Source organism: Pristis pectinata, chromosome 8 (assembly GCF_009764475.1).
Source record: "Pristis pectinata isolate sPriPec2 chromosome 8, sPriPec2.1.pri, whole genome shotgun sequence".
Classification (NCBI taxonomy): domain Eukaryota; kingdom Metazoa; phylum Chordata; class Chondrichthyes; order Rhinopristiformes; family Pristidae; genus Pristis; species Pristis pectinata.
In genome coordinates, this window is record NC_067412.1 from 101,724,913 (window position 1) to 101,738,334 (window position 13,422).

General features: G+C 47.6%; 2 protein-coding genes across 2 annotated transcripts in view; one reads left to right on the forward strand and one right to left on the reverse strand.

Moving 5' to 3' along the window:
* LOC127573894 (transmembrane 9 superfamily member 2-like) overlaps positions 1–318 on the reverse strand; it is an 81,783-nt gene extending 81,465 nt beyond the window's left edge. Inside the window, exon 1 of the mRNA XM_052022457.1 lies at positions 1–318. Within this exon, the coding sequence (XP_051878417.1) occupies positions 1–126 (126 nt within the window). The 5' untranslated portion in view covers positions 127–318.
* Positions 125–13,422, forward strand: part of LOC127573830 (uncharacterized) — an 18,540-nt gene continuing 5,242 nt past the window's right edge. Inside the window, exons 1-3 of the mRNA XM_052022340.1 lie at positions 125–139; positions 171–339; positions 6,394–6,564. Of these exons, the coding sequence (XP_051878300.1) occupies positions 125–139; positions 171–339; positions 6,394–6,564 (355 nt within the window). The remainder of the gene's footprint in view (positions 140–170; positions 340–6,393; positions 6,565–13,422) is intronic.

Consider the following 13,422-nt stretch of genomic DNA (forward strand, 5'->3'; position numbering starts at 1 on the left):
CTTGCACGTCTCGGTCTCCTCGTCCTTCTGGCAGAAGCTGACGGGCGCCAGGCCGGGCAGGTAGAAGGCGGCGGAGAGCGGTAAGAGGGCAGCGAGCAGCACCGACCGACTGCTCGGGGCCTTCATGGTGCGGGCCAGGGCGAGGCTGCGGCGGCTGGTGGCGGTGGCAGCGGCGGCGCGCGGGGCCTTCTGGGTGGCTGCGGCGTCCGTGCGATCCGCCCCCTCCCCCCTCCCGCCCCTCCGCCGGCAACCATGGCAACCGGTCTCCGCGGCAACAGCGGCCCTACCAGGCCCGCGGCCTCGGCGGCGGCGGCAGCACCCGGCGGCTCCGGAAGGAAGGTAAAGCAGTAACGGGGGCAGGAGGCGGTGAGGAGGGGCGACCGCGGGTTGTTAGAGATCTGGCGCTAGTTACTGACACGAAACAAACCCAGACAAGGAGGCCCGGGCCACGGCTCCGGCATTAACTGAGAACTAGGCAGCAGTTTTGGTGTTGGTGTTGGTTTATTATTGTCGCCTGTACCGAGGGACAGTGAAACACTTGTCCTGCAGACCGTTCGTACAGGCCAATTCATTACACAGTGCAGTGAGGTAGTACAAGGTGAAACAATAACAGAATGCAGAGTAAAGTGTCGCGGCTACAGAGCGAGTGCAGTGCCTGCAGACAATAAGGTGCAAGGTTATAAGGAGGTAGATTGTGAGGTCAGGAGCCCATCTTATTGTACTAGGGACCGTTCAATAGTCTTATAACCGTGGGATAGAAGCTGTCCCTGAGCCTGGTGATACGTGCTTTCAGGCTTTTGTATCTCCTGCCTGATGGTAGGGAGGAGGAGAGAGAATGTCTGGGGTGGGTGGGGTCTTTGATTATGCTGGCTGCTTTACCAAGGCGTTGATAAGTATAGACAGAGTCCATGGAGGGGAGGCTGGTTTCCGTGATGTGCTGGGCTGTGTCCACAGCTCTCTGCAGTTTCTTGCGGTCACAGGCAGAGCAGTTGCCGTACCAAGCTGTGACGCATCCAGATAAGATGTTTTCTATGGTGCATCAATAAAAGTTGGTGAGTGTCAAAGGGGACATGCCAAATTTCTTTAGCCTCCTGAGGAAGTAGAGGTGCTGGTGAGCTTTCTTGGCCGTGGTGTCTATGTGGTTGGACCAGCGGAGGCTATTGGCGATGTTCACTCCAAGGAACCTGAGGCTCTCAACTCTCTCTACCTTAGCACCATTGATGTAGACAGGTGTATGTACACCGCCCCCTTTCCTGAAGTCAATGACCAGCTCTTTTGTTTTGATGACATTGAGTGAAAGGTTGTCGTCATGACACCATGTCACTAAGTTCTCTATCTCCTTCCTGTACTCCACTTATCGTTATTTGAGATACAGCCTACAACCGTAGTATCATCGGCCATATAATCGTGAGTATATAGGGAGTAGAGTAGAGGGCTGAGGATGTAGCCTTGTGGAGCACCAGTATTGGGAATAATCGTGCTGGAGGTGTTGCTGCCTATCCTCACTGATTGCGGTCTGTTGGTCAGAAAGTCAAGGATCCAGTTGTAGAGGGAGGTTTTGAGTCCCAGGTGTCGGAGTTTAGTGATGAGTTTGCTTGGAATTTTAGTATTGAAGGCAGAGTTGTAGTCAATAAACAATAGTCTAACGTAGGTATCTTTACTGTCCAGATGCTCCAGAGCTGAGCGTAGGGCAAGGGAAATGGCATCCACTGTAGACCTGTTCTGGAGGTAGGCAAATTGCAGTGGGTCGAGGTTTTCTGGGAGGCTGGAGTTAATGTGTGCCAGGACCAGCCTCTCGAAGCACTTCATAATAGTAGTCTTCTTAGAACAGGTGAGAACCTCAGATTGAAACAGGGAGAGGTTAAATATGTCTGCAAATACCCCCGCCAGCTGATCAGCAGAAGATCTGAACACACGGCCAGGGACACCATCCAGGTCAGATGCTTTCCTTGGATACATTTCCCAGAAGACTGATCTTACGTCCTCAACGGTGACCACGGGTTCAATTGCATTGGAGACTGTTGGAGGGAGTGGTGTCAAACCGCTCCCCTTCTGTTCAAAACGTGCATAGAATGCATTCTCATCAGCAAGGGATGCAATGTTGTTGACTATGCTGACCGACTTCGTTTTGTAGCCCGTTATAGCATGTAAGCCCTGCCACAACTGACGGCTCATCTGGGACACTATTTTGAACCAGTATTGTCTCTTGGCATTCCTGATGGCTTTATGGAGGTCGTATCTCGATTTTTTTGTAAAGGTCAGGGTCACCTGATTGGAATGCAGCAGTCCTCAGTAAGGAGTGGATCTCCTGATTCATCCATGGTTTCCAGTTTGGGAGCACCCATATTGTCCTCTTTGGTATACAGTCATCAACACAGTTGCTGATTATGTCCGTGATGGTGGTGACATACTCATCAAGGTACTTATCAGCTGAGTCTTTCAACATGGACCAGTCCACTGACTCAAAGCAGTCACGTAGAAGCTCATCTGCTTCCTCAGACCAGCGCTGCACGGCTTTCTGTACTGGATCCTCCCATTTCAGTTTCTGTTGGTATGCAGGGAGAGCCTGGTGGGAGCCTGGTGAACTGATTTACCAAAATGGTTGTTTAGCAATGGTCAAGGGTGTTAGAGCCCCTGGTGGGACAGGAGACGTGCTGGTGATACTTTGGTAACCTAATCTTGAGGTTGGCCTGGTTGAAGTCACCTGTAATAATGAAGAGGGCCTCAGGGTATCCTATTTCAAGGCTGTTGACAACAGAATATAGTTCATTGAGTGCAGGCTTCATGTCTGTCTGGGGTGGGATGTGTACTGCCATCAGGATAGCTGAAGTGAACTCCCGTGGCAGGTAGTGTGGTCGACACTTCACTATTATATACTCTAGGCTGGGTGAGCAGGAGCTCGCCAGGACCGTCACATCTGAGCACCACGAGTTATTGATTAAGAAGCAGACCCCTCCATCTCTAACTTTGCTCGAGGACGCTGTACGGTCCATTCGGTGGATTGAGAAGGTTGGATGTTCAGGTTGGATGGTACTGTCAGGTAAAACAAGTGTAAGCCACGTTTCAGTGAGACATAGCAAACAGCAGTCCCTCAGTTCTCTTTGGTAGGCCGGTCTTGCCCTTAGTTCATCAACTTTGTTCTCAATGGCCTGGACGTTAGCTAGTAGTATGCTGGGGAGGATGGTCTTGTATCCACGCTGTTTCAGTTTCACCTGCAGCCCAGCCACTGAGGAGGATGCCACTGGAGTCTCACTAAAGGAATCGGGTTTATTATCACTGACTTAGATGATGTGAAATTTATTTTTTTGCAGCAGCAATACAGTGCAAAGATATAAAATTATCATAAATTACAAAAATAAATAACTAGTGCAAAAAGACGAATAACGAGGTAGTGTTCATGTGTCGAAATCTGATGGTGGAGGGGAAGAAGCTGTTCCTGAATCATTGAGTGTGGGTCTTCAGGCTCCTGTGCCTATGCCAAATGGTAGTAACCAGAAGAGGGCATGTCCCGGAAGGTGAGGGTCCTTAATGATGACACAAGAAATTCTGCAGATGCTGGAGTCTAGACCAAGACACAAAAAGTGCTGGAGGAACTCAGCAGGTCAGGCAGCATCTGTGGAGGGAGATAAACAGTGTGTTGGTCCATAATGATGGATGCCGCCTTCTGGAGGCGCCGCCTCCTGAAGATGTCCTCGATGGTGGGGAGGGTTGTACCCGTGATGGAGCTGGCTGAGTCTACAACCCTCTGCAGCCTCTGTCTATCCTGTGCTTTGGAGGGTCCATACCAGTCTGTGATGCAACCAGTCAGGATGCTCTCCAGCAAGGAAAGAACTTAAGAAAGGGCTGAGGAAAACGAGAAGGGGACAGGAAAAGGCTTTGGCAAGTAAGGTTAAGGAGAATCCCAAGGCTTTTTTCTCGTACGTGAAGAGCAGAAGGATGGCTAGGGTAAAGGTAGGTCTGATTAAAGACAAAGGTGGGAGGACGTGCCTGGAAGCTGTGGAAGTGGGTGAGGTTCTCAATGAATACTTCTCTTCAGTATTTACCAAGGAGAGGGGTCTTGATGATGCTGAGGACAGTGTTGGTGAAGGTAATGTTCTAGAATATGTAGATATTAAGAGAGAGGATGTGTTGGAGTTGTTAGAAAATATTAGGACAGATAAGTCCCCGGGGCCTGATGGAATATTCCCCAGGCTGCTTTGTGAGGCGAGGGAGGAGATTGCTGAACCGTTGGTTAGGATCTTTGAGTCCTCGTTGTCCACGGGCATGGTACCGGAGGATTGGAGGGTGGCGAATGTTGTCCCCTTATTCAAAAAAAGGTAGTAGCGATAGTCCAGGGAATTACAGGCTGGTGAGCCTTGCGTCTGTGGTGGGTAAGCTGTTAGAAAGGATTCTAAGAGATAGGATCTATGAGCATTTAGAGAATCATGGACTGATCAGGGACAGCCAGCGTGGCTTTGTGAAGGGGAGATCTTGCCTCACAAGCTTGATAGGGTTCTTTGAGGAGGTGACCAGGAAGATTGATGAGGGTAGTGCAGTGGATGTGGTCTACATGGATTTTAGTAAGGCGTTTGACAAGGTTCCACATGGTAGGCTTCTTCAGAAGGTCAGAGGCCAAGGGATCCAGGGAGGCTTGGCCGTGTGGATTCAGAATTGGCTTGGCTGTAGAAAGCAGAGGGTTGTGGTGGAGGGAGTGCATTCGGATTGGAGGGCTGTGACTAGTGGTGTTCCACAGGGATCGGTTCTGGAACCTCTACTTTTTGTGATATTTATTAACGACTTAGATGAGGGGGTGGAAGGCTGGGTTAGCAAGTTTGCAGATGACACAAAGATTGGTGGCGTTGTGGATAGTGTGGACGGCTGTCGAAGCTTGCAGGGGGATATTGATAGGATGCAGAGCTGGGCTGACAAGTGGCAGATGGAGTTCAATCCAGAGAAGTGTGAGGTAGTACACTTTGGAAGGACAAACTCCAAAGCGGAGTACAAGGTAAATGGCAGGATTCTGGGCAGTGTAGAGGAGCAGAGGGATCTGGGGGTTCATATCCACAGATCACTGAAAGTCACCTCACAGGTAGATAGGGTAGTTAAGAAATCTTATGGGACGTTAGCTTTCATAAGTCAGGGGATCGAGTTTAAGAGCCAGGAAGTGATGATGCAGCTTTACAAAACTCTGGTTAGGCCACACTTAGAGTACTGTGTCCAGTTCTGGTTGCCTCATTATAGGAAGGATGTGGAGGCGTTGGAAAGGGTGCAGAGGATATATACCAGGATGCTGCCTGGATTAGAGAGTATGGATTATGAGGAGAGACTAAAGGAACTAGGGCTTTACTCAATGGAGAGAAGGAGGATGAGGGAGACATGATAGAGGTGTACAAGATATTAAGAGGAATAGATAGAGTGAACAGCCAGCACCTCTTTCCCAGGGCACCAATGCTCAAAACAAGAGGACATGGCTTTAAGGTAATGGGTGGAAAGTTCAAGGGAGATATCAGAGGGAGGTTTTTCACCCAGGGAGTGGTTGGTGCATGGAATGCACTGCTGGGGGTGGTGGTGGAGGCTGATACGTTGGTCAAGTTCAAGAGATTGTTAGATGAGTATATGGAGGAATTTAAGATAGAGGGATATGTGGGAGGAAGGGGTTAGATAGTCTTAGGTGTGGGTTGAAGGTCAGCACAACATGGTGGGCCGAAGGGCCTGTATTGTGCTGTATTGTTCTATGGTTCTATGGTCAAAGAAAGATTTCCATATTCTCAATATATCATGTTGCAAGGATGTTACTGACCCATCCTCTTCCTTGTACTGATCACAGAAGAAGAAACACAAGTATATCTCATCATGCTCTCCAGTGCAGACTCTGGATTGGGAAGTTGCCTTGGACGTAATCATTGCATAGGTGTGGCCTGTACCCTAATCCAGCATGAAAATAGATAATGGATTGTGTCCACAGAGATGTTTGCATAAATCTCCAGAGAAATGTAGCCCTTGTGCTGATGACCATCTTTGTGCGTGGCTGTGTCAAACTTTGGGTGAACCATGGGCACTCATTCCATGCTGAGCTCCTATGTGTCCCAAAGGATAGATCTGACCATATTGCCCCAGAATGTCTCATTCAGCTGGACTGTGCCATGTCACCTGAACCTTCTAGAACATTTTGATCAGAAGAACACTAAGCAGTGGTCTGCATGGAATGTCCTTGGGAAAGGAGTTGATCGATTCCTTGAGCATTCTATCATATTTGACAGAATGTCTCATAGAAGAAGCAGGACCTTGATCAACTGGTGGCAAAGAAGGGCCCTCCCTGTCAGATTGTTCGTGTACAGTCAGAGTGGCATTGTCACTGTTCATTTTCCTGGAAGTGGCTGTGCTGGGATAAGAACCATCCATTATCTTTTGTAGGTATGTTGCCAAGGACTGGAAGGAGACTGATGTTCATGACAGGCAGCTGCACAGCACAGAGCTCTCTGCTCTACAGGCTGTTCACAAGAAAACACTCTGGAGCACCAAGAACCACTCCGGTTTGCAGCTTGACTGATAAGGTTAATCTGGAACATGTAGACTCTGCTAAAGGTAAGGAGGAGTGGGGAGAGGGTGCAGAGATTGGATTGGAGGAGAACAGTTATTTTACAGGATGGACAGGTGGGTAGTTTGGGAGGTGGTTACACTGGGCTTCTTGTGTTCCCACTTCATGGACTCCAGATTCTCAATGCCAACTCGAATGCCGCTTTTCCCCCTTGAGCAGCCATGAGCCAGGGGCTGACAGAAATTTCTCAGGCATTGCACTTTTTCAGAGAGGCTTTGAGAACATCCTTGAATCTTTGCCTCTGTTTACCTGGTTATCTCTTCCTGTGACAGGGCTTGGAAGAGAGTGTCTTACTGCTGGTCAGAGGTGTAATGAGAGATTCAGTGCTGAGGGTGTTGACTTGGGAGAGGACAGTGATGGGTTTGGAGGAGACTGCATTGTTCTGCCTGTTGTGCAGCATACAGAAGGACAGAGAAAACTGCAACCCAGTGCACTAACCCTCTCATAATCTGAAACCCTTGGGAATTTTCTAGTGCAGACCAGCAGACTTTCCCAACTGTTGGATGTTACTCCTATTAATACCTAAACATAATTTTATTTCACTTGCTTTACATCACACAATAGTATAAAATAATTTTTTCAGTGAACCCAGTGAGTTTAAAGGGAGCAGAAATATGCAAGTATGCTGGACCCAAACTTTGGCCTGACCCCTGGTATTGTGGACCCTGGCTCTGGCTGCACACCTGGCCCACAGTCTGGACTCCACCCCTGGCTCTGCCTGTACAGCCTGTGCATTCTGGACCCCGCCTCGCATTCTGGACCCCCACATCATATTCTGGACTAATTACTTGAGTATGATGCTGGCCAAACAGTCGGATGCTAGATTATTAGAGTTTTATTGTCGACCATGAGGTTTTTGCCAGATTTAATGTCAAGAGTCAATCAGCACAGAAACAGGCCCTTTGACCCACCACCCCCCCCCCCCCCCCCCCCCCAGTCCATGCCAACCATCAAGCACCCATCTACTGTATATTCATCCCTTTTCCAGCTCCTGGCATGTGCCTTGGTGATTCAAGTGCTTGTCTTGGTACTACATAAATGTTGTGAGGATTTTAGCCTTCACCAGTGTCTCTTTCTTTTGTATGTTATTTCAAGGATGTGGGCTTCACAGGCTGAGCCAGCATTTAATTGCCCATCCCTAGTTGCCCTTGAGAATATGCTGGTGAGCTGCCTTCTTAAACTGCAGTCCTTGAGGTGTGGGTGTACCCACAGTGCTGTTGGGGAGAGAGTTCTGGGATCTTGACCCAATGACGGTGAAGGAATGGTGATATATTTCCAAGTCAGGATGGTGTGTGGCTTGGAGGGAAGCTTTCAGACAGTGGTGTTCTCATCCTGCCCTTGTCCTTCTAGCTAGCATAGGTTCGAAAGGTGTTGTCAAAGGAGTCTTGGTGAGTTGCTGCAGTGCATCCTGCAGATGATACAAACTGCTGTGACTGTGCATCGGTGGTGGAGTGAGTGTATAATTGTGGATGGGTGCCTATCAAGCAGGCTGCTATGTCCAGTATGGTGTCAAGCTTCTTGAGTGTTGTTGAAGCTGCACTCATCCAGGCAAGTGGAGAGTGTTCCATCACACTCCTTACTTGAGTCTTGTAGATGGTGGACAGGCTTTGGGGAGTTTGGAGGTGAGTTACTCACTACAGAATTCCTAGCCTCTGACCTGCTCTTGATGCCACATTGGCAATGGCTACGCCAGTTCAGTTTCTCGACAGTGGTAACCCCCCCAGGATATTGATAGTGGGGGATTTAGCAACGTAATGCCATTGAATGTTGGGGGGTGATAGCTGGATGTTGGATATCATCATTGCCTGGCACTTGTGTGCCGCAAATGTTACTTTCCACCTATCAGCCCAGTCCCGGATATTGTCCAGGTCTTGCTGCATTTGGTTGTGGACCGCTTCATTATCTGAGGAGTCATGAATGGTGCTGAACATTGTCCAATCATCAATAAACATCCCTACTTCTGATCTTGCGATTGAAGGAAGTAGCTGAAGATGGTTGTGCCCAGGACACTACTGTGAAGAACCCCTGTTGAAATGATTGACCTCCAACCACCACAACCATATTCCTTTGTGCTCGGGTTTGATTTCCAAACAATGGAGGGTTTACCCCTGATTCCCATTGAATCCAGTGTTCCTTGATGCCATACTTGATTATATGCTGCCTTGATGTGAAGGGCAGTTACTCTTGCTTCACCTCTGAGTTCAGCACTTTTGTCTATGTTTGGACCAATGAGGTCAGGAGTAGAGTGACTTTGGTGGAATCCAATCTGATTCTGTAAGCAGGTTGTTGCTGAGCAAGTGCCGTTTGATAGCACAATCGATTATTGCCTCCATCATCCTGCTGATGATTGAGAGTAGACTGTTGGGGCAGTTGGATTTGTCCTGCTTCTTGAGACAGGACACACTTGGGCAATTTTTCGCATTGTTGAGTAGGTGCTAGTGTTGAGGACGATCCACTCGGCACTTCTGGCTGAAGATTCTTGCAAATGCTTCAATTTTCTCTTTTGCACAGATGTGCTGGGCTCTCCAGTCGTTGAGAATGGGGATATTTGTAGAGCCTGCCCCTTTAGTGAGTAGTTTAATTGTCCACCAGCATTCTTGACTGGATGTGGCAGGACTGCAGAGCTTAGATCTGATCCTTTGCACTTAGCTCTGTCTATTGCATGCTACTTACATTGTTTGGCATGCAAGTAGTCTTGTCTTGTAGTGTCACCAGATTGATTCCTCATTTTGAGGTATGCCTGGTACTGCTCCATGCAAGCCCTCCTGCACTCTTCATTGAACCAGGATTGTTCCCTTGTTTTGATGGTGATGGTAGAGTGGGGGATATGGTGGGCCATGGGGTTGCAGATAGTGGTTGAGTACAATTCTGCTACTCCTGATGGCCCATAGCTCCTCATGAATACGTCCTGAGCTACTAGATCTGTTCACAGTGTGCCCCATTTAGTATGGTGGTGGTGCCACATGACATGATGAAGTGTATTTTCACTGTGAAGACAGGATTTTTGTCTTTACAAGGACTTTGCAATGGTCATTCCTACCGATACTGTTGTGGACAAATGCATCTTGGACGGGTAGATTGGTGAGGACGAGATCAAGTAGGTTTCTCCCTCACCACCTGCTGCAGACATAATCTAGCAGCAATGTCTTTTAGCACTCAGCCAGCTAGGTCAGTAGTGGTGCTGCTTGTGGTGATGGATGTTGAAGACCCCATCCAGAGTACTTTCTGTGCCTTTGGCACTATCAGTGTTTCCTGCAAGTGGAGGAATTCATCAACCAAGAATTCACTTTGGAACATCCGCGATGCTGAGAATGTTGTGGATAGCACATTTAGTGAGTTGGTCACATCACAGTTTAAAGGGCTAGGGAAAGATAGGGAATGGGTGACCAACAGGTAGAGCAGTAGCAGGAAGGTAGTGCAGCAGTCCCCTGCGGTCATCTCCCTCCAAAGCAGATATACCACTTTGGATACTGTTGGGGAAGATAGCTCATCAGGGGAAGTCATCGCAAAGTGATGATGCAGCTTTACAAAACTCTAGTTAGACCACACTTAGAGTACTGTGTTCCGTTCTGGTCGCTACATTATAGGAAGGATGTGGAGGCATTGGAGAGGGTGCAGAGGAGATTTATCAGGATGCTGCCTGGATTAGAGCGTATGGAATATGAGGAAAGGCTTAAGGTGCTAGGGCTTTATTCACTGGAAAGGAGGAGGATGAGAGGAGACATGATAGAGGTATATAAAATATTGAGAGGAATAGATAGAGTAAACAGTCAGCACCTCCTTCCCAGGGCACCAATGCTCAAGACGAGAGGGCATGGCTTTAAGGTTATGGGTGGGAGGTTCAGGGGAGATGTCAGGGGGAGGTTTTTCACCCAGAGAGTGGTTGGTGCATGGAATGCACTGCCTGGGGTGGTGGTGGAGGCAGATACATTGAACAGGTTCAAGAGTTTGTTGGATAGGCATATGGAGGAATGTGAGATAGAGGGATATGCGGAAGGAAAGGGTTAGATAGTGTGAGGGTGGTGTGATGGACGGCACAACATGGTGGGCCGAAGGGCCTGTTTTGTGCTGTATGGTTCTATGGGAAAGCAGCAGTAGCCAGGATCATGGTACCAGGAGAGGCTTTGCTGCGCAGGAGGGCAGGAAAAAGAGTGGCAGAGCTATAGTGATAGGGGATTCCATGGTAAGGGTAATAGATAGGAGCTTCTGTGGCCAAAAACGGGACTCCTGGTTGGTGTGTTGCCTTCCAGTTGTAAGGGTCAGGGATGTCTCGGAGCGGCTGCAGGGCATTCTGGAAAGGAAGGGTGAACAGCCAGTTGTCGTGGTTCATGTTCAACGATATAGGTAAAAAGTGGGATGTGGCATGATTTAGTGGCCATTACAGAAACGTGGTTGCATGGTGGAGATGATTGGGAATTAAATATACAAGGGTATCGGGTAATACAGAAGGATTGGCAGGAAGGTAAGGGAGGTGGGGTAGCACTCTTAATTCAGGATGAGATCAGGGCAATAGTGAGAGACAATATAAGATCTAAGGAGCAGAATGTTGAGTCCGTCTAGGTAGAGTTAGGAATAGTGATGGGGAAAATAATCACCTGTGGGAGTTGTCTATAGGTCACCGAATAATAACATTACAGTGGCACAGGCAATAAACCAAGAAATATTTGATGCATGTAAGAATGGAACGGCAGTTGTCATCGGGGACTTTAAATTCCACATAGATTGGGCAAATCAAGTTGGTCAAGGCAGTCTTGAGGAGGACTTCATAGAATGCATCTGTGATAGCTTTCTTGAACAGTATGTTAGTGATCCTACAAGGAAAAATACTGTCTTAGTTCTGGTCCTGTGCAATGACAGGTAAAATTAACGATCGTCGTTAGGGACCTTATTAGAAAGTGTGATCATAGTATGATTGAATTCCTCATACAAATGGAGGGTGCAATAGTTCGATCTAAAACCAGTGTATTATGTCTAAACAAGGGAGACTACAATGGGATGAGGGAGGAGTTGGCTAGCGTAGACTGGAGACACAGGCTATATGGTGGGACAGTTGAGGAACTGTGGAAGACTTTCAAAGAGATTTTTCACAGTGCTCAACAAAAGTACATTCCAGTTAAAAGCAAGGACAGTAAGGGTGGGGAGAGCCAGCCTTGGATAACTAAGGAAACAAAAGAAGGCATCAAGCTAAAAGCCCTTGCATACAAAGTCGCCAAGAGTAGTGGGAAACTGGAATACTGGGAAAACTTTAAAAAGCAACAAAGAACCACTAAGCAAGCAATAAGGAAAGGGAAGATGGATTATGAAAGTAAACTAGCACAAAATATAAAAACGGGTAGTAAAAGTTTTTATAATTATACTAAGTAGAAAAGGCTGGTTGAAGTGAACATTGGTCCCTTGGAAGATGAGAGGGGGGGAATTAATATTGGGTAATGTGGAAATGGCTGAGGCTTTGAACAACTATTTTGTGTCGGTCTTCATGTCTAACATGTCATTGAGAGATGTTATGGCTGCAATGGGAGGTGAGGACCTCGATACAATCGCTGTCACTAAAGAGGTAGTGATGAGCAAACTAGTGGGCCTAAAGGTAGACAAGTCCCCTGGTCCTGATGGGATGCATCCAAGGGTACTGAAAGAAATGGCAGAAGTTATAGTAGAGGAGTTTGTGATAATTTACCAAAATTCTCTGGACTCGGGGCAGGTCCCAGCGGACTGGAAGACAGTGAATGTCACGCCACTGTTTAAACGAGGACGTAGGCAAAAGGCAGGTAACTACAGCTCACTTAGCTTATCGTCTGTGGTTGGAAAAATGCTTGAAGGAAATGCATTAAGGAAGAAATAGTGAGATATCTGGATAGAAGTGGTTCTATCATAGAACATAAAACATAGAACACTACAGCACAGTATAGGCCCTTCAGCCCACAATGTCGTGCCGACATTTTATCCTGCTCTAAGATCTATCTAACCTTCCATCCCACATAGCCCCTATTTTTCTATCATTCATGTGTCTATCTAAGAGTCTCTTAAGTGTCCCTAATGTATCTGCCCCCACAACCTCTGTCGGCAGTGTGTTCCACGCACCTACCACTCTCTGTGTAAAACAAAAAACACTTACCCCTGACATCCCCCTTATACCTTCCTCCAATCACCTTAAAATTACGTCCCCTTGTGTTAGCCATTGTTGCAATGGGAAAAAGTCTTTGACTGTCCACTTGATCTATGCCTCATCATCTTGTACACCTCTATCAAGTCACCTCTCATCCTCCTCTCCAAAGAGAAAAGCCCCAGCTCGCTCAATCTATCCTCATAAGACATGCTCTCCAATCCAGGCAACATCCTGGTAAATCTCTTCTGCACCCTCTCTAAAGCTTCCACATCCTTATAATGAGGCAACCAGAACTGAACACAATATCAGGCAGACACAACATGGATTCAGCAAGGGCAGGTCCTGTTTGACAAACTTACTGGAGTTCTTTGGATATAATGAGCACAGCGGATAGAGGGGAACAGGTGGATGTTTTATGCTTAGATTTCCAGAAGGTGTTTGAAAAGGTGCTGCGTAAAAGACTTATTCCGAAGATAAGGATGCATGGAGTTGGGGTTAATGTATTAGCATGGATAGAGGATTGGTTAACCAATAGAAGGCAGAGAATTGGGATAAATGGGTGTTTCTCTGGTTGGCAATCAGCAGACAGCGGAGTGTCACGGGGTAACGATTTGGAAGAGGGTACCGAGTGTGACGTATCTAAGTTTGCTGATGGCACTAAATTGAGTGGAAAAACAAATTGTGCAGAGGACGTGGAGAGTCTATAGTGACATGTAGATAGGTTAATTGAGGGGGCAAGGGT